The following is an 18,863-nucleotide window of genomic DNA, read 5'->3' as shown; positions in this document are numbered from 1 at the left end:
GGAGCAGGCGCTGGAGGGGGGAAGGGTTGGGAAGCGAAGGAGGGGTTGTGTATAGAGATGGGTCGGGTTTTCTTGTTACCTGTGTGGGGGAAACAATAGCAGGTGAAACTACTGTGGGTGAGTTGGTGCTTCTGTGCCCATTGGCTTCGGGGAGGAGGAGAGGCAGGGGGTCGTGTTTCACTGACACCACCACCACGGAGGCAGCGGCGGCAGCAGCGTCCAGCGGCTCGGCGGGGCGGAGGCAGAGTCTTTTGGGGGACGAGGAGGGGCCGCAGGCATCCCCCCCGGCTGCGGCCGCCCCAGTGTACACCGCCTCGTAGAGGGAGCGCTTGGCCGGGGTCACAGCGGCCGCTTCCGCCTTCACGTGGGGGACGTCGCTGTCTTTGGGGAGGATGTAGGTGTTGGCTGGGGCGGGCGGGGGCCGGTGCCGGTGCCCGCCGTTGAGGATGGCCTGGGCGGCGGTGTAGCAGCCCCCTGCCGCCCCGGCGGGGTGCGGGTGGTGCCCGCCCAGCTTGGTGCCGATGCCGGCGATGCTGTTGAGGGTGGCGATGGAGACGGCGCCGATGCAGTGGTTGGTGTAGGTCTTGGAGAGCTTGGCCGCCTTGGAGAGCATCTGCATGCGGGTGCCCAGCAGGTTCTTGCCGATGGCCTTGTTCTCGTACCAGGTGACATCGCCCTCGCTGCAGTGGTCCCGCGGCCGCTGGAAGAAGGCCTTGCAGAGCGGGTTGCGCTTGGCCAGGTACTTGACGAAGCTGGAGTAGGGGCAGAACTCGGTGCCCGTCTCGTACATGCGGGGCAGGTTCTCCTCGTCGCTGCTCTCCGCCCGCTTCTTGCTCCAGGAGGAGGAGCGCGACTTGTGGTAGGGCCCCAGGGACTTGAAGTAGACGAACTTGCGGCCGTCCTCGTCCATGGCCAGCCCGAAGGAGTCCTCCTCCAGCTCGCGCTGGTTCTCGCGGCCCCGCGTGCAGAAGTACATGCAGGTCTCGAACCAGACCTTGTTGAGCAGCCCGAAGGGGCTCTGCGTGCTGAACACGCTGCAGGTGTACAGCTTGCGCAGGTCCGCCCGCGTGATGGCTTGTTTCTGGACCACCGGCCCCGCGCCCTGCTCCTCCAGCTTGCGGATCACCGCCGCCAGCGTCAGGTTGGCGGCGCGCAGCTCCGGGTCCTTGGTCAGGTCCAGGGTGCGGCAGTAGGGCGGCTCGTTGAGGTAGCGGTTGAGGGAGCTGCGGATGCTGATGAGCGAGGACTTGGAGTAGAGCTGGCCGCTCTTGGAGCGGGCCTCGGCGTAGAAGGAGCGCAGCACCCGGCACAGCGCCCCCTTGTCCATGGTCTCGAAGTCCGGGCTCTGGGACTTCTCGCTCAGGTACTCCCGGAAGATGCGCACCGCGTAGCGGGTGGCCAGCCGGGTGTTCTCGCTCAGCCGGGCCCGCTCGGGGCGCTGCAGTAGCAGGTCGGTCTCCGGGTCCGAGTCCTCCGCGCCCCGGGCGCTAGCGGGGACTGGGGCACCCCCAGCTGCTGCTGCCCCGATGCCGCCGCCACAGCCGCCTCCAAGGCGGCCGCCGCCGCCGCCGCAAGAGGAGTCCAGCCCGCTGCTGCCCCGGTCCATACTGATCATAAGGACCGGCTCGGGCTCCAGCGGCTCCTCCTCGGCGTCCCACTCCAGCCCCATTTCCTCCTCCTCCTCCTCCTCCTCGTCCAGTAGCAGGAACCCCCCATCGGCGCCGTCCTCCTCGTCCCCCGTTATCTGCACCTCCTGGATCTCATCGTCGTCCTCCCCGTCCTCGTCCTCCCCCGCGCTGCAGTAGTGGTGGGGGCGGTGGGTGCCGCCGCGGCCCGGCGGCCGGTCCCCCGCATTGTTCTCCCCGCCGCCGCTGCCGGTGTTCCAGTCGCCGCCGCTGCCAGGCATTCTCGCCATATTGCCGTCTCCCTGCCAGTCCTCGGGCAGGGCGCATGCGCTATATTGGACCGCAGCGCTGGAGAGCTTTTGTGTTTAATGACCTTCAGCTACCGGGAGGCAAAGCTGGGCTCTTAAAGGGGCCGCGCGCTCCCAGCGGCGGCGGGGGCTGCCGCGCGGCGGGAGAGGGAAGGGAGAGCGCGGCAGGGGCAGGGCGGAGAGGCAGGCGGCGGTGCGCGGTAGGGGGGACGCCAGCGGAGCGACTGCCGGCCTCAGCGCCCAGGCTGCGGGAGCTACTTACCCTCACTCCCTGCCGGCCAGCCCGCGGGCTCTAAGTGATGCCTGGAGAGCAGCACTGCGGTCCCCCCGCCCCACATCGCCCCCCCCCGGGGGTCCCGCCCCGTGCTGGGCGCTGGAGCAGCCTCCCAGGCGGCTAAAGCCCGCTTCCCCCACCCACCCCCAGGCCCGCGGTGCAGCGAGAGCGGCAGCAGGTGAGACACCTGGGGAGGGGGGCAGGCACTGCACGCGGGCGGCTCGGCTCGGCTCCTCCCTGCCTCGCCGCTCTAACAAGCCCCCAGCAGCAAAGTGAAACTCACTCTGGGACGCCGGCGGGAGCGAAACTTCGTGTCATCACTTCAGCCTGGCTCCCCCTTGCCCTCGGCGCCGCTTCGGACCAGGCTCGGGTTCCTTGACGCTGCAGCGGCCGGGAAGCAGAGCCCCGGCTGAAGCCCACAGAGGCCGAGTTGGCTGTGCAGGCTGTAGGTACAGGTCCCGCGCAAAGTCCTTTCCGAAAAGAGCTCTGCTCTCCCCCCTCTGCTTGCTAAAGACCGGCTCGCAGCCTTGCTGCGTCCGGCTTTGCCAGCAGCCCGCTTGGTTCCTGCCTTGTTGTTAAGAAGCCAGCAAGTAGCACAGGAAGCCGCCGGGGCTAGGAAAACCCACACAACATTCCGCAGGCAAAGAGGCAGTCCAGATCTATCCGGACCGCGAGGCCAGGCAGCCGCACACACGCAAAGCGCCGCGCCAGCCGTGCAGAACACAGGCACCAACGTTTTCCTCCGCTCCAGCTTTGCAAAAAGCCTGAAACTTATTTTCAGCTTGATCATTTTCACACTGGATCCTAGTGACAAAATCCACCACTTGGTACCCTCTCAGCAGCTCCGAGTCGTGCTCGGTTTCTCATTACTATCATTCGGTTTTTTCCGGTGACATTTTGAAGATTTCACAAACTTATCTCAGTGTTGTTCTGATCGTCTCTCTCCCTTCCTCTCACTTTTGTTCTCTACATTGTGAGCATTCAAAAACTTCGTCAAAACAGCACAAAAACATACGCAGCGTCTTTTTACAAACAATCCCCCCCCCCATATGGAAAGGAAGTGATCAGAAACCTTAAACACTACCATCACTACTTAATATCACAAATCTGGATAAATTAATTGACGTTTACTCGGTACTTTTGCTCCTCCTCTATCCTCCTCACTAACCAAAAATACCCTTCCCCCACCCTTTTCTGTAGTTGGTGTATTTTCAACTAGAACAAAGGTAGGAAGAAATCATGTGAAGAGACAGACAAGTCAGAACAGGTACCAGAATACCCCAGATATGATTCATAGGTAAAAGGGGAGTCTGTGGATATTGTGATCTACAAAGGTGATGGAAAGTTATTGACATTCTCCACATGAATTTTGTTTTTATAATATTAAGGGATTGGTTGTAGAGCAATTTTGTTAAACCAGATCACCTCTTTCTGAGATGGCACAAATGTCAGCAAGAACTCATAACACATTTTAACTCCAATAATAATTTGCATTTGTTTTTAAAATACCCACCTCAGTCTATTTGCAAGAGTCTGTCAGCCTGTAGGCTTACCACTAATAATCCTCATTTATAAACAGGTAATGGCCGGAGCCTTGGTAGTGGGCAGTTTATATGGAGTTCAGTTCAGCAGTACAGTGATCCATAAAAACTATGGATGAATAATACAAAGGTAGTCTAATACACAAAATTTGAAGGGGAGAGTGCACATTCTTTACTAATCTTATTGGAGGATATGAAAGAATAATGGCAATCTTCTCTCTCTTGCGAAGAAGGCCTCTGCTTCTATCTATATATGGTTCACCTATAAGTAAAAAAGTGTGGTCATATTTTGACAAGGGACTTTGTAAAAGTAGGATCAGGTGGTTTCTACATGTATTATGTCAATTTCCAAATCCGAAGTTCTAAGTTTACAGATGTAAGGGTTTTGTTTTTTTTTTTAAACCTACCAGCTTTGAAAGCCAAGATGGTGTTGTGTGCACTTCACCACCAGAAATATTCAGATGACCAAATGATGCTTTCAATTACACTTGTGCATGTATTGCCTTCTCTGTTTTATCTATGCAGCCCAAGTGGGCATAATTTGAACAAAGTGGAGATCCTATTGCAGCACTACCTGTGTAACTTAGTTAACAGTTCTGTTGATCAGTCAAGAAAAAAATCCAATTTTTTCTTATGCTTACCATATTTTTGCAGTAATGAGAGAAAAATTAAAATAAAACAAAACATCAGAGAAACTGAATACTCAGAGAAAGCAGATCTGCCTAATAAAGTTTTGCCATTTTTGGTCACTTTTTGGAGTACAAATTCATTTTTACAGCCTTTTTAGCCCTGGTTCTATTTCACTGCATGTAAACATACATTTATATTTGAGAATTACTGTGGGATGAAGCCCCCCTCCCTCCTCAAAAAAAAAAAAATTACCATTATTATATTCTCTGAACAGAACTCTTCATGCTCAATGGAAAGCTACTTTTCAGACCACACTCCCAAAATAAATAAATTTGCACCTCCACTAATAGGTTAGTTACACCCATGTATGGTGCAGTTCAGTTTATATTTCATCAGTAAGAATTTTCTAACTCCATTCAGATAAATATTTGTAGGCAAAGCTTGATATTCCTCACTATACTATGAAGTTCAAATATGGTAGCTTGTTCCTGATATAGATTCAGATTCAATACAAATTTAAGTTCCTCCTCCACTCCACCTCTAGTACTGTGGGAGTTTTGGTGGCTGTTGATCAGTTTGTGGCTATTTTTTGTCAGACAGGTGATTTCTTGATATATAGTTTTATCAATTCAAATAAATATAAGCTGCTACTGTGGCTGGTCATTGCACCTGAAATCAATCTTAATTGCAAAATTGATGGATGGCAATTAAAGCAGGCATATGAATTTGTCAGAAATTCTTTAATGCTGAGAACCAAGGACTTTTACTCGTTAAGCTTTCTAGAACAATTTTAAGTTTAAGTAATCTATGTGAGTCACAGACCAGACAGCCAGTTATTTTACACAAGGCTAAGCTTCAGTATAGCCCCTGGAGGAGAAACACATATATGAAGTTTGCAAAAGCAATAACACTCTTTCTGCTGCACTAAAATTATTAATGCTAATTGCAAGAGACAAATTAGTATGTAGAATTGATGTGCAAATTTTAGAGTAGATTAGACAAATTTGAAATAAGCACAACATGATGCTACAGAAAAAGTGCCTAACTATCATGCCCAAAATATAATTGAAAGGAGTACTGTGTTACACCAGAGTAATTATACAGAAGTCAAAGAAGTTACTGTGCTTACACTAATATAACAGAGCGGAGTATTAAAGGCAGTCATCATATAGGGAGATTTTTTACTATCCAAATAATCTCCTGATACAAATAACTTTCTATCATCTGCTATTTGCAGCCCAGTCCTGAGCCAGAATCTAGGAGACTGTACACTGAAGAGGACTTTAAGTCAGAACAGACATTTACAAAGCTGAGAGACTACGCTGTGGATAAGATCTGAAAGACACAATGAGAAATTGTTCACCTTGGGAAAAAAAAAATCAATCTCAAGGGCTAGTGATCTACCAATGTCCTAGAGTTTATTTTTAAATTTAATTCCCATATGTGCTAAAAACAATTAGCTAATTAACAATTGACTTCCATTTTTAAAAATGGTTACTTTTATCCTATAGGAGGATCACAGAAAACATGAACGCATGTATCTAAAAGAATTCCGTACCCCTGAGGACAAAAGGGGAACCTCCCCGCCTCCCCCCCAAAAAAACCACCCTTATTTTTAAGGTGTAAAAAAAGAAAAGCCATCAGCTTGACAGCTTCTTTGTCTGGATGTTCTTTCAATCATTGATTTCTGATTACAGGAAATATATAATGTTGACAGACCTGGAGTTGCATGTGGAGTCAAGTACATAATGAGTAAGTAAAAAGGAAGTAAAAAACTTTGAGTGAGGCTGGAGAGGAGAAAGGACACCCTGGGCAACCTTAATACAAACTTCACTACATGCTTCACTACATATTCTAGACCTCTCAACAAACAGGAGGGAATTTAGAGAACGAAAATAGTTTACAAGGGATTGTAATTGGGGAGAAATTAACAGTTCATCTTGAATATCAGGTCAGAAGTCTTCCTGGAGGGGAGACTTAGCCTGCACAGGTGTATCCCAAAAGAACTGGGAGCCCTATTGCTCAAGACATTTAAAACTAGATTGGTTAAAAGCAGCAGAAACTGGACTGTAGAGAATAATTCTACATTGCCTAACCCCCTTTGCCGAAGTCATCTAATTCTAACTGTCATGGTATTACTTAAACCCCAATCAACACATCTACTCCACCTTCCTTGGAGCTCAAAGCCCCAGTTCTGCAATGAGTACTGTGAACATTGTAGGATTGGGGCCTATTCTAACATAAGCCCTATGCACACTGATAAAATAAGGCATATTTCAAGCAGCATTAAACACATTTTAACTAACAGGATGTTAAACACCACATAACAATATCAAAGTACCTGCCACATTAAGGTTCACCACTGGCCTCAGTTTCCCTTTTTTTCCAATCCCTCTAAGTATTCATATGCCACAGAACTAGTATTCCAAACTAAGATCTCCCCTCTGGGTTCTGGTTTATTAATGGTTTTACACTAAAGGTATTCAACTCTTTACCCTTGTATCCAGCTCCCCAGCCCTTTGAGGACTTTTATCACTGCTTCCTGCTAGTCTTGCTCCTGTTCTGATCCCTCTGCACAGGCAGCTCACCAGTTCCACAGTTCTTCACAGCAGTCTGCAAAAGGATAGCTGCCTGGAGAAAAGTCCCACACCAGATCTTTTCCAGTTCCTAATCTCCTTCAACCTGAACTCAGTCTACTTCTCATATAGTCCTTGTAGTTAATCACCAGTTCCCATTATTCTTCCTGGTCATGTGTCCCTTCTAGTCAGGTGCTTCATGGGGATTTCCCCAAGAACTAAAAATACCCAGAAGTCCATCCTTAAAAGGCCACCTGCTGTAATGGACATGTTAAACCTATTTGAGCTTCTGTAGTGGGCAGAGCCCAAAAGGAGATTCTGTTTATGAAAACACTAACATTTTCCCCCTTAGCAGAAACTAAGGAGAAACAGAACACAAGGGTCACCTAAGTGGCTTGTGGAAATGAAGAACGAAACCAGAATGGGGACGAGGAGATCAAGGTTCAGAATGAGGGATTTGGAAGGGGTCATTGAGAAGACACGCACTATTACCAAAAAAAAAAAAAAGAAAGTGCCATTGAACACCATCCAGAGGAATTCTGCCCAAATGTGTGATCCAACAAGTGTAAGGGAGTAGGTCCCTCATCCTGCACTGAGAAATGGCTGTTTTGGGCAGTGCTAAAATGATCCTATTTAATCCTTGAGAAGAAGTGGGTTCCTCCCAGAAAAAACAAATGATCATCTCTGAAGGAAAGGAAGAGGTTGCAAAACAAAAAGGATCAACTACATATGGGGGACAAATAATGCAAAAACAGGGATGGGAGCGAGGTTACAGAGTAAAAACAAGGAATTCAGACAACCCTGAACAAAGAACCCTGGACAACGCCTACCACTCAGAGAACAAGTCCTAGGAGTCAGTGGATGCCACCCAGAGAAATTCTGCTCAAATATATGAACAAACAGGTGACAGGAAATAGGCCCCTGTGTCACAGATAATCCACCCCGTTGTCTAGCTTCCTCTTTCTGGATTAATGGGAGGCCATCTTGGACAATGCCAGAAGCAGAGTGATGACGTCTCTGGACTTTGTGGGACCACAGATAGGATGTACATAAATAAAAAGAGGTGGGGGGATATGCAGCAAAACTTTAATAAAAGATTGTGGAAGAGGCAGAAAAGGGCCTGCAAACTGGCCCATTGTGGGTATGTATACTCCAGAGTCTCCCTCTGACTGCAAAAAGGCCAAGTGTTGAGGACTCCATGAACCATACCAAAAACCACATATGTGGTCACAGCTCCATGGAGCAGCCACCAACCCATATTCCTGGCAGGCTATGGAACTAAGGTGGAATGCAAGCTGGCTCACAATGGAGCCTCTTCTTTGGAAGGTAGTAATAGGTCCTGTCACTAGTCATCTGAATGGGGTAGGAGGGTGAGGAAATGGATGGTATGGAACACAACTATGTGCATATAGCTGTTCATGAGGCTTGACTCATTGACAGACTGTCTGGATGTCATTAAGCCAGATAGTGCACTGGAGGGAGCCAGGGGAACAGGCACAATGTGATATGTGTACAGTGGTTTTCAAACTTTTTCCTGGAGACCCAGTTGAAGAAAATTGTTGATGCCTGTGACCCAGTGGACTTGGGGATGAGGGGTCTAGGGTGTGGGAGGGGGCTCTGGCGGCGCAGGAAGGGGCTACGGTTTTGAGGGGGGGGCTCAGGGCTGGGGTAGGGGGTTGTGGTGCACGCTTACCTTCGGCAGGTCCTGGTCAGTCAAACAGCTGGGGTGCAGAGGCACTGTGTCCCAGAAGTGGCCAGCAGCAAGTCTGGCTCCTAGGTGGAGGCATGTAAGCAGCTCTCACCCACAGGCACCACCCCCCACCCAGCTCCCCCATTGGCTAGTAACCAGCCCATGGGAGAGCAGCACCAGTGCTCAGGGCGGGGGCAGCACGCAGAGTCCTGTGCGCGCCCCCCCCACCCAGGAGGCGGACCTGCTGTTGGCTGCTTCTGGGGCACAGCATGGTGTTGGAACAGGTAGGACTAGCCTGCCTTAGCTGTGCAGCACTGCTGACGGGACTTTTAACAGCCTGGTCAGTGGTGCTGACTAGAGCCGCCGTAACCCAGTGCCTTACATTCCGTGACCCAGTACTGGGTCGTGACGGACAGTTTGAAAACCACTGGTGTACACATTTAACATTGAGAGAGAAGAGAAAATAAAAATAAAATATTTTTTTTAACACAATGCATTTTCCCTGAGCCTACAAGGTCATACCAAAAGTGATGTGCCAATCAATACTAAAGGCATGGAACTCTAACAACTGTTTTTTTGCAATGTTGTCTATTTCGACTGTAAACTCTTCAGGGAAAGAACTTTAGCATCATATGTCTCACACACCTTGCTAGCACGATGAAAATTAAGACCTTTTGAGACTCCTATTTTCAACTGCAAAAGAAGGGGATGCATTTTTTCTCCCAAAAATACAGAAGAGCTATACTCAGGTCTCTCGAGCCCTTTGAAGTCACGTTTTATTCGTGCATTCCCATTTATGGAAGTTTTAGCAGCTTTTTCAGAAGTTGTTTGAAGTTACTATGGAATGCATTATTTAATTTTTACTTAAACCATTAATGTTTCAACTTATATTTTTCTTTGGTTCTGTGATGCTGACGGCAATTTAAAACAGCTGGTTTCTACTACATGAAAACGGTTTGTTTAGCTAGTCTTTGTTTTGTAGTGTACTTTAGGAGTTCCTTTTGTGGTGTCTATGTTGTGAGGAGTGCACCACTAAGTAGGGTTGCCAACTTTCTAGTCACAAAACCGAACACCCTAGCCCCACCCTTTCCCCCCCCAAGCACATACCCATTCCCCACCCCTTCCGTGAGGCCCCGCCCCACTGACTACATTCCCCCTCCCTCAGTGGCTCGCTCTCCCCCACCCTCACTCACTTTCACTGGGCTGGGGCACGGGGTTGGTGTGTGGGCTCCAGGGTGGGGCCAGAACTGAGGGGTTTAGGGTGCAGGAGAGGGCTCCAGGCTGGGGCAGAGGGATTTGGAATGTGGGAGGGCATATGGGCTCTGGGATGAGGGTGCGGGCAGGTGTTCCAGGCTGGGGCTGAGGGATTCAGAGTGCAGGAGGGAGCTATGGGTTGAGGCAGGGGGTTGGGGTGCAGGAGGGGATACAGACTCTGGGGTGGGGCCAGGGATGAGGTGTTTGGGGTGCAGGAGGGGGCTCAGGGCTGGTAGTTAGGGCTCAGGGTTGGGGTCTGGGCGTACCTCAGGCGGCTCCTGGTTAGCAGCCCAACGAGGCTAACGCAGGTTTCCTGCCTCTCCTGGCACCATGCTGGGCCCTGGAAGCAGCCAGCAGCAGGTCCAGCTCCTAGGCAGGGGAGGGTGGGTAGGAGGCTCCGCCCACTGCTCTCACCCACAGGAACCCCTCCCCCCCCAGCACAGCCAATGGGAGTGCGGAGCCGGTGCTCAGGCAGTGTGCAGAGCCCTGTGCGCCCCCCCAGGAGCTGGACCTGCTGGCCACTTCCGGGGCACAGCAAGGTGCCAGGAAAGGTAGGGACTAGCCTGCCTTAGCCCTGCAGCACTGCTGACTGGAGCTGCCAGGGTCCCTTTTCGACTGGGCATTCCATCAAAAACTGGACACCTGGCAACCCTACCACTAAGTGTCTGTCTATCTGGGTAAAAAAGGTGGGTTTTTCCAATCAAATTGGAATTAGAAAAGGTACAGAAAAAAGGGCAACAAAAATTATTAGGGGTATGGAACAGCTTTCATATGAGGAGTGATTAATAAGACTGGGACTTTTCAACTTGGGAAAGAGATAACTAAGGGGGGACATGATAGAGGTCTATAAAATCATGACTGGTGTGGAGAAAGTAAATAAGGAAGTGTTATGAGAAGGAGTAAACACAAGAACTAGGGGTCACCAAATGAAATTAATAGGCAGCAGGTTTAAAACAAAAGGAAGTATTCTCTCCCCCCACACACACACACAGCACAGTCAACCTGTGGAAGACTTTGCCAGAGGATGTTGTGAAGACCAAGACTATAACAGGCTTAAAAAAAAAAAAGAACTAGATAAGTTCCTGGAGGATAGGTCCATCAATAGCTATTAGCCAGGATGGGCAGGGATGGTGTACCTAGCTTCTGTTTGCCAGAAGCTGGGAATGGATCACTTGATGATTACCTGTTCTGTTCATTCCCTCTGGGGCACCCAGCACTGGCTACTGTCGGAAGACAGGACAGTTGGGCTAAATGGACTTTTGATCTGACCCAGTATGGCTTTTGTGTACTTAAAGTTCTTTAACTTGATTGAAAACCCTTCCCCACATTTCTGGGGACACATTTTAACCACTTTAAAATTGGATCAGCTCACATGACACACAAAACGTATTGTCATTAAGAATTGCTGTAGCTTCCCTCAGATGGTTTTAGCAAAGAAAATGCAGTCTCTGGATTGTCATGACTGACATTCAAATACAATTAATTAGTTTCTTTTTTTCTCTCTTAGCTTCATTTGGTAGTGTTTTGGCAAAGTAGGTTTATATAATTCCTGCACCGACATCTGCTCTTGGCCAACTCAAGAAGTTTTCTGGCATTGTAATAATGCAATGACATAATTAATATTGCCTTCTCACTGCAATGTCACATATATAAATCTCTAGTTATGCTATAAGATTTATACACACAAACTATATAAGTAGAGTATGCATCAAGGATTACGCTAGGATATTTTATTTATCAGCCTTTGAAGGGGAAAAAGCATATCCCCTGATTGAGTGAGAATAAACTGCATTTCCTTCTTGCTGTCCACGATATAATATTTTATTCATATCACTAAAAGTTTTAGACTATTACTGTGTTTGGCAGTATATTAATGGGAATGAAAATGAACAGAATTGTTTATGTGCCACAGCAATTTGGTTTGGCTGGCACTTGAGAGGGACTAGGACATGATGTTGGTGTATATAACTATTCATGCAAAGTCTGTGGTGAGATCTGTTCAGAATTTCAGTGCTTGAGGTTTAAAAGGCAGAGGCCAGGATGCAAGACAGAGCTTAAGGCATGTAGGCTGCAGCTGAAATATATTCTATATTATTTAGGTTAAAGGCTCAAGACAGTTAAAAAAAAACCAAACAACAACAACAAAAACCCCACAAACCACCTGAAACAGTTCTACATTTTTAAGTAAAGAAAGGAGAGAGCGAGCGCGCACTTCTGCTAAAAGCAGAAGAAAAGGAAGACTTGGTGAGAGTTGCAAGCGTATTTTGTTGGGCATATGGTATGTTAGAAAAAGGATAGGAAATCTGAGGATTTTTTTTTTTTTTTAATATGCAACCCTGTTCAGACATCCGTTTCTTCATCACTAAGCTGCCCCTTGTTTTAGTTAATCTTTCACTCATATAAGCAAGCAGCTAAGGGCCTGATCCAAAGCCCATCAAAATCAGTGGGGGTGGGTTTTTTTCATTGAAGATCACTATTCAGGTTCCTTTCACAACATTTAAATTGCTGATAAAATAAATTTAAAAAAAAAGGGGGACTCAAATTATGCTGTCTAGCCAGACTGTCTCAAAGCCATCGTTTTGCGCATTCCAGGGCTGAAATTGTTATAGAATTATTTGATAGAGGAGTCCTTGGTTCTTAGGACTTCTGAGCTTTGTTAAAACAAGCAAACAAATAACCCACAAGGTCACGATTAAAATGTACAAGTGCACAATCTCTCCATGAGCAGCCTTGGAAAATGGTTATCAAGTTATTTCAAATATTTTTCTCCAAGTTAATGTGGCAGTTACCCCCTTGTGGAGCTGTTCCTACAATTTAGCTTATTTATTTGTGTACTGTCAGTTTCTTTCTTTCAGAATGGTGTCAAAGCACCCACTGCAGAGAAAAACAAGTCACAAATCAAAGCCCCAGTGTAGCAGGATACAAAAGTGTGAAATCCAGGCCCATTGCTTTCATTCTAGCTTTAATGATCATAAAAACCTGCTGTAGGGCAGGACTAATCTTCCAGAAAATGATTATTGAGCCCTGGTAACTCAGTTATATGTGAAGACTTAAAAATGTTGTTTCTTGTGCCAACTGAATGTTCTACAAGAACCTCATGTGGTGTCCTGCACCTGGCTGAGAAATACGATGCATTACACTATATAGGAAAGGAAGTGTATTAATTCCCAGGCAGCTGTAAACAATTTAACCACCTCTGTCTCAACAACCTGAGATTTTATATCAGTCTGGTTTTCCAAATTTAAGTAAAGTTTCCCAGGGAACAGGTGGTTTGGCAAATTCATAAAACGACAGATAAAACCTTCGTTTGCTGGTACGAATGCGGCCCATGCAGTAATATCCATGACAGCACTGCCAACCCTTAAGTCTCACACGTTTTTTTGTTTCTCTTAAAGCTCCATATGCTGGTATCAAGAGATTGCATGAAAATTTTAACTTTACTTTTGTTTAAATTGAAGCTTCTAGCTTTCATGGTTGCAGAGACAAGCTCGAAAATGTGAAGTGAGTGCACCCTAAAGGCAAAGAAAAAGAACTCACATTAAAATAACCCTCATGATTTTTAAGCTAGTCTCATGATTTTTGAATGCTTGGGGTTGGTAATGCGGTGGCCAAATGATACGAGACCAGTGTGAAATAAGTTGTTAGTTTGGGCCTATTTCCTAATGGATAGGTCCCCACATCACAAACAGACATCTTGGCAACTTTGTTGACAGTCTCAAAAGAGGGGGGGGGGGGGTCAAAGACTGAGAATGAACTGCTTTTGGCCTCAAAATGTTCAGGACCAGATTTTCAAGCGTGCCTAGCCCCAGTTAGTGGATGCTGAGACCTCTGTATCTAATATTCTCATTTTGGCACCTAAATGAAGTGGCCAGTTTTTCCACAAAGGCTTATCGCCCAGTAGTTCCTAATTTTTTTCCAATGGGATCTAAGAGTTAGTGGGTGCAAAGCTCTTTTGAAGGCACCTAGGCAGAACAGCATGAGAACACTTGCAGTGATTTACCTATTTCTGTGTCTCAGTACTTGTACCTAGTACTATCCATCTGGTTACCTTTAACAAAAACTCAATTTTGCAATATTTTTTGTAATAATGATGGTATGCTTCTGCCCATCTCTAGATATAGCATTACACATCCTCAGTTCTCTTTTTTTGGCTTCTGTAGTTTTAATTAAAACCTCAAAAAACTTACTTCTTCTCAGCAAGGCCTATTTGTTATTGATATCTTCAAAAAGTTCAAATAAAAATAAAAACCAAAAACCTCTCTAAATCCAACAGTATCTGAATGTTTATGGAACCTTAGTAATACACATAGCACAGAGGTAGAATTAGTTTTGAAAGCAAAGCAGCCATAAAAGACTCCCTCAAAAGACCAGGATTGAGATAGGCAAAACTCGTGCATCTTAAATAGGAGCTAGCTTGAGTTTGTTCATCTCTCCTTCCCAAATGAGCTTGTCAGATCCGAGAGAGTTAGGGTTTGTTTTTTTAAAATAGCTACTTGACTCCTACTGAATTGTTCTGATTAAGTCAAGGGAGAAGGCTCCTCACTACACCACTGAATATACTAGGGAAAACCTCACATTCCTTTGAGATAATTAGTAATTAATATTCCATTGGCAGCACATCAAATTTCACATGCACTTCCTAGCTTTGGTCACATCTGAAATAATACAAGAAGAGAATTCTCATACCATATTTTGGCTAAAACAAGGAAGCGGTGCACATCTCGTGAGCAAACTTGTTCTTTAAGGTTTTTTTAATCATCTTCACCTGATGGGGGTGCTGAAGTGCTGTGGCAGACTAGCCCTTTTTAGTACTTAGTAGAGCACCAAGCGTACCACAACTCAGAGGCACCTCAGTTGCTATGATGACTAGGCTCTGTTATCTGATGGGTCCCATTCTGACACATGACTTGACTAGGGCTGGAGAAAAGGTCGCCATTAACTTAGTTTCCCTCTTAGTTCATTTCAGCCCTAGAGGTAATTGGGTATCTTGCAGGTCCCCTGGCCAGGGCTAAGGACTACCCAACATATTCTTTGTGGCCCCTTCATGTTGCTGTTCCACTTTTACACAGCTCCACATCTAGGTCGGTTTTTAATAAAGTCAGCTTAGGAACAGCTTTTCTAGCTCCTTACCCACTGGCTCTCAAACATAACTACCTTCAAATACCACGCTGCCTCAACGAATCACTCTTGACCAACTGTCACTCCAACTGCCAAAGAACGTTTTCTTTTTCTGCCAGCCCGTGACTGCTCAGCAGATTCATCACAGCTCACTCTTGTACAGTATTTTTCTTCCAGCATGCCACTATTTCAGCAAGTACAGAGGGGTTCATTGCTAGATAATCACATAAACAACATGGCAGAACTACATAGGCATATTCAAGAGGAAAAAAATGCTTTTTATAAAGGAACGAGCAGTCATTGCTCAAGGCACCAGTTGGAATAGATCAATAACGGCTCACCTTCATGCTGCAAATACATTTATAAAAGGCCTATATTGGGGGGGGGGAGGGAGGAAGGAGAAGAGGGAAGAGTGTGGAAAGGTGATGTTAGCTTTTTGTACGGTCTCACCATGAATGCAAAGTTCATGGAGGATCTCAAAGTCCAAGGACAAAGAACATTACCTCACTCCACTGTACCTCTAACAAGCCAGCCAATCGTACAATCTTATTTCGTCATGCTTTAGTTTTAACACAGGTATTCTGAACTGGCCACCACACTTGTAGACGGAGGACTGCAATATCTAGAGCAGACTAACTTATTTTCTATTAAAAGTGTCAACCAAACAAAATCACTTAAAACAACTTTAAATATAGATTCCCCCCCCATCTTTTTTAATTTCAAAATCATGGGAAAATGTCCACCTTTTCTCATGGTTTTTAGTTTCCTCCTCCCGCACTCCCCACCCCCCCTCCCTCCCCACTGGAAATCGTGATACAAGTTTTAAAAAAGTTAAAAGTGAGAGAAAGTAAGACTTTTTCCTCCTACTTTTCAACTGGAAAGAAGGGAAAAGTGGTGGTAGGGAAACAACATTTTCATTTTCACTCCCACTCCCCCCCCCCACTGAAAAAGGTGACAAAAAGTAATATAAAAGGTGAGAAATTTGGAAAAACCCACACATTCTCTCATTCCCCTACTACTCCCCCCCACACACTTCCCTCTTCCCCCACCCTCTTTTTTCCAACCTTTTCCAATGGGAGAAAAAAAGGAAAAGATGTTAGAGGAGGGGATTATAATAAATAATAATTTTTGACAACAGAAACAAAGTGAAGATTAAAAATTAAATGAAAATTTTCAATTCTTTTCATCAAAAATATCAAATGCTCAAATTTTTTTCCCACCAAAATAGAATTTTTCAATAATTTCTAACTGTATCAGGCAAATCTCCTGTGTATGGTTCAGTGATATAACCTCCGTTAACCATGTGGCTCTGTTTTTTGACCAAAGTCAGTAATGTAGGCCAAACCTCTGCAGAGGAGCTCGTTGAAATGACGTTCATAAACAAGTCTTCACTGATGTAATAGACAAAGCAGCACTTGATTCACCATCCATGTCATCCTCAGAGACCCATTCCTTCCAATAAAGGACGTTATATTTCTATTCCTTCTCAAAAGGACAATGTATCAAAAATAAAATCCCGGTCATCTGTTACCTATTCATACTGGGGTCGGCTTACATTTAGGAACTGTTACCTGCTTTTTAGAACGGAGTAAAAAAGAACCTTCAAAGGTAACTCAATGTGAAGTAGTCTGTCAAGAAAGAAGCAGGTACAATATAGACAGCAATAGCTGTAGCGGAGAACACATGCAATGCAGTTTCCTACACCATGTTAAAAAAAAAAAAAAAAGACTTCTCCAAGTTCCCCTGAAATCCTATTCAAGTAAAAAATGACACAAGAAATGAACATTAATATAGCTCTTAATGATGTAATCAATCAGTTTTGAAAGAGATTTGCTGGATAATGAAGTGGCTAGGTTTGTCACATGGGCATTACAGACATACTGCTGATGACTGCAAACCAACACTTCATGAACAAGTCAAAAAAGAAAAACCCAACCAAAATCCCCTGGATCCAAATCCCCAAGAATACTCTTTAGCCCAGTGATTAGGGTATACCTGTGGAGAGATAGCTGACCCAAGTTCACATGCCTGCTCCACATCAGGCAGAGCAGGGAATTGAACGCTGGATCTCTCACAACCCAGCTGAGTGGTACCACCTCTTTCTGCTCCTCCTGCTGCCATTTTAGACAAGAGAGTTGCTTTAGTTCAAACAGGAATTATTTTGCGGGAGTCCTGTAGCAGGTGTTATACAGGAGGTCCCTTCTGACCTTGGAATCTGTGAAAAAAATTCTGTTTCAATAAGACCCATTCTTTCCTAGTCCCACAGGAAACCCCACATCTTTGCATCCGCAGGTACATAGTATTGATCAGCTAATACAGCCCAAAAAGAGGTATTCTGCCTCAGCTATTTGCAGTCGTCTGAGAACTATGATCCATGCTATGATGTTTATGTTCACTGCAAAATGCATAAGCCTTCAGGAAAAATCACTGGTAATCTGGGCACCAGAGCTAAACGCTTTCCAGTAAAATCAGCCATATCAAATATTTGGCTTTGTTTCTTCAGAGGTTAGACTGGGGAACATGGGACTTCCTCTTGCTCTGCGCAGTCATAGTTGTTGAGCTACTTTTTTTAGATCATGGGCATTAAGCCCCAAGAATACTGGTACTGCTGCTGCTCTAACAAGATCTGTATCACTTTCATGCAAGAATTTACCATTCTGCAGATAAGAGATTTGATTAGTAGAGGTTTTCCAAAAGGGGCAAATAGTCTAAAAATCATCCAACCATATGTTTGTAAGCTGAACAATATTGGAAAATGATGGCTCTTGACCTGTGGAAAACTCCCCTGTTGTAGAGTATGGTGTCCAAAGGCTTTCAGTGTAGCTGTGCAATATAGTTTAGCGTGTGCAGCTCCATGCTTGCCATTTCTCACTCTAGATAATCACAAGATAGATACTCTAGATAAAAACAAGTCACTATTTTCCCTCAGCTTTTCTCTCTTCCATTCTAACCATAACCACAATGGTGCAGAGTTGGAAAGGACACAGGACCTCTATCCCTCAGGCCTCAGAAAGTCAGTGTGGGGGTTGGGTTAGCCAGGAGCAAACATGAGAGCCAGTGACAGTAAGAGGCAGGTAGCTGAAGGGAGCCTGTGGCAGCTGGAACAGGGGAGGGTTGTTGAGGAGGCAAGGGATTGGGGTGGGTCTTGGAGATTGATAGACTGCAAATAAGTGTTAGAAGATTCTGGAGCAGCTTTTCTCATTCTGTCCCTGCTTCCCATTGGTCTTCCTTCTTATGTCCTTATCCCCTTTCAACTCCTGCCCACCTTTCAACCTCTGCAACCCATCCTATCCCCCAGTCTGCGCTCATTTCACCTTCCAACTGCTCCCTGACCCACAGATCCACCAGGAGAGCACAAAATGGAGGAAGAGGCAGCCTGGCTTCTTGCAGTTTCTCCATCACAGCTACCTCTAATGGACAAGAGGAAACACCATGGGCGAATTCTTACAGCCCTGCTGGATGTATGACATTCCTGCTGCAGGGAGACAACAGGGCTGCCCAGATGCACATGCGTCACCTGAGATGCATACCACTTAGCAGCGTTTTCTTGGGTCCAAATCCTGGTTCCACAAGCAAAGCCTAGGTAAAGGAGATTTGCTGGCAAAAAGTACACAGCACCCAACTTGCTGGCTTGTAGCGATTCCTCCTTTCCTGCACCCCTCTTCAACATCTGTAGAGTTTCTGCCAGGAAGACTATTTTGTTTTAGCTTTGCTTGTAGAACCAAGATTTGGACTTTAGACAGGGCTCCCAAGCAGTACACATCTTACATGACTCATGCATTTGGCAGCCTTATCCAGTAGAGTAATTTTGCCCCAAAAGGTGATGGAGGACAATAGGAAGATCGCT

At 46.1% G+C, this 18,863-nt stretch overlaps 1 protein-coding gene across 4 annotated transcripts in view; it reads right to left on the bottom strand.

The window, feature by feature from the left end:
* KCTD1 (potassium channel tetramerization domain containing 1) overlaps nucleotides 1–18,863 on the bottom strand; it is a 145,587-nt gene that overhangs the window by 96,403 nt on the left and 30,321 nt on the right. The window contains exon 1 of one of the 4 annotated variants that reach the window (XM_073331338.2): nucleotides 2,491–2,800. The exons of 1 other annotated variant lie outside the window; for it this stretch is intronic. Coding sequence is in view for 1 of the 3 variants with exons in the window: in XM_073331335.2 (XP_073187436.2) it covers nucleotides 80–1,915 (1,836 nt within the window). In the remaining 2 variants the exon portion in view is untranslated. 2 more of the 4 variants (XM_073331339.1, XM_073331335.2) reach the window with 2 other exon arrangements.

The sequence above is a fragment of the Lepidochelys kempii genome, chromosome 2, assembly GCF_965140285.1.
Source record: "Lepidochelys kempii isolate rLepKem1 chromosome 2, rLepKem1.hap1, whole genome shotgun sequence".
NCBI lineage: Eukaryota > Metazoa > Chordata > Testudines > Cheloniidae > Lepidochelys > Lepidochelys kempii.
Note: the sequence above shows the minus strand (reverse complement) of the source record. Positions and strands in the feature narration are given on the sequence as shown.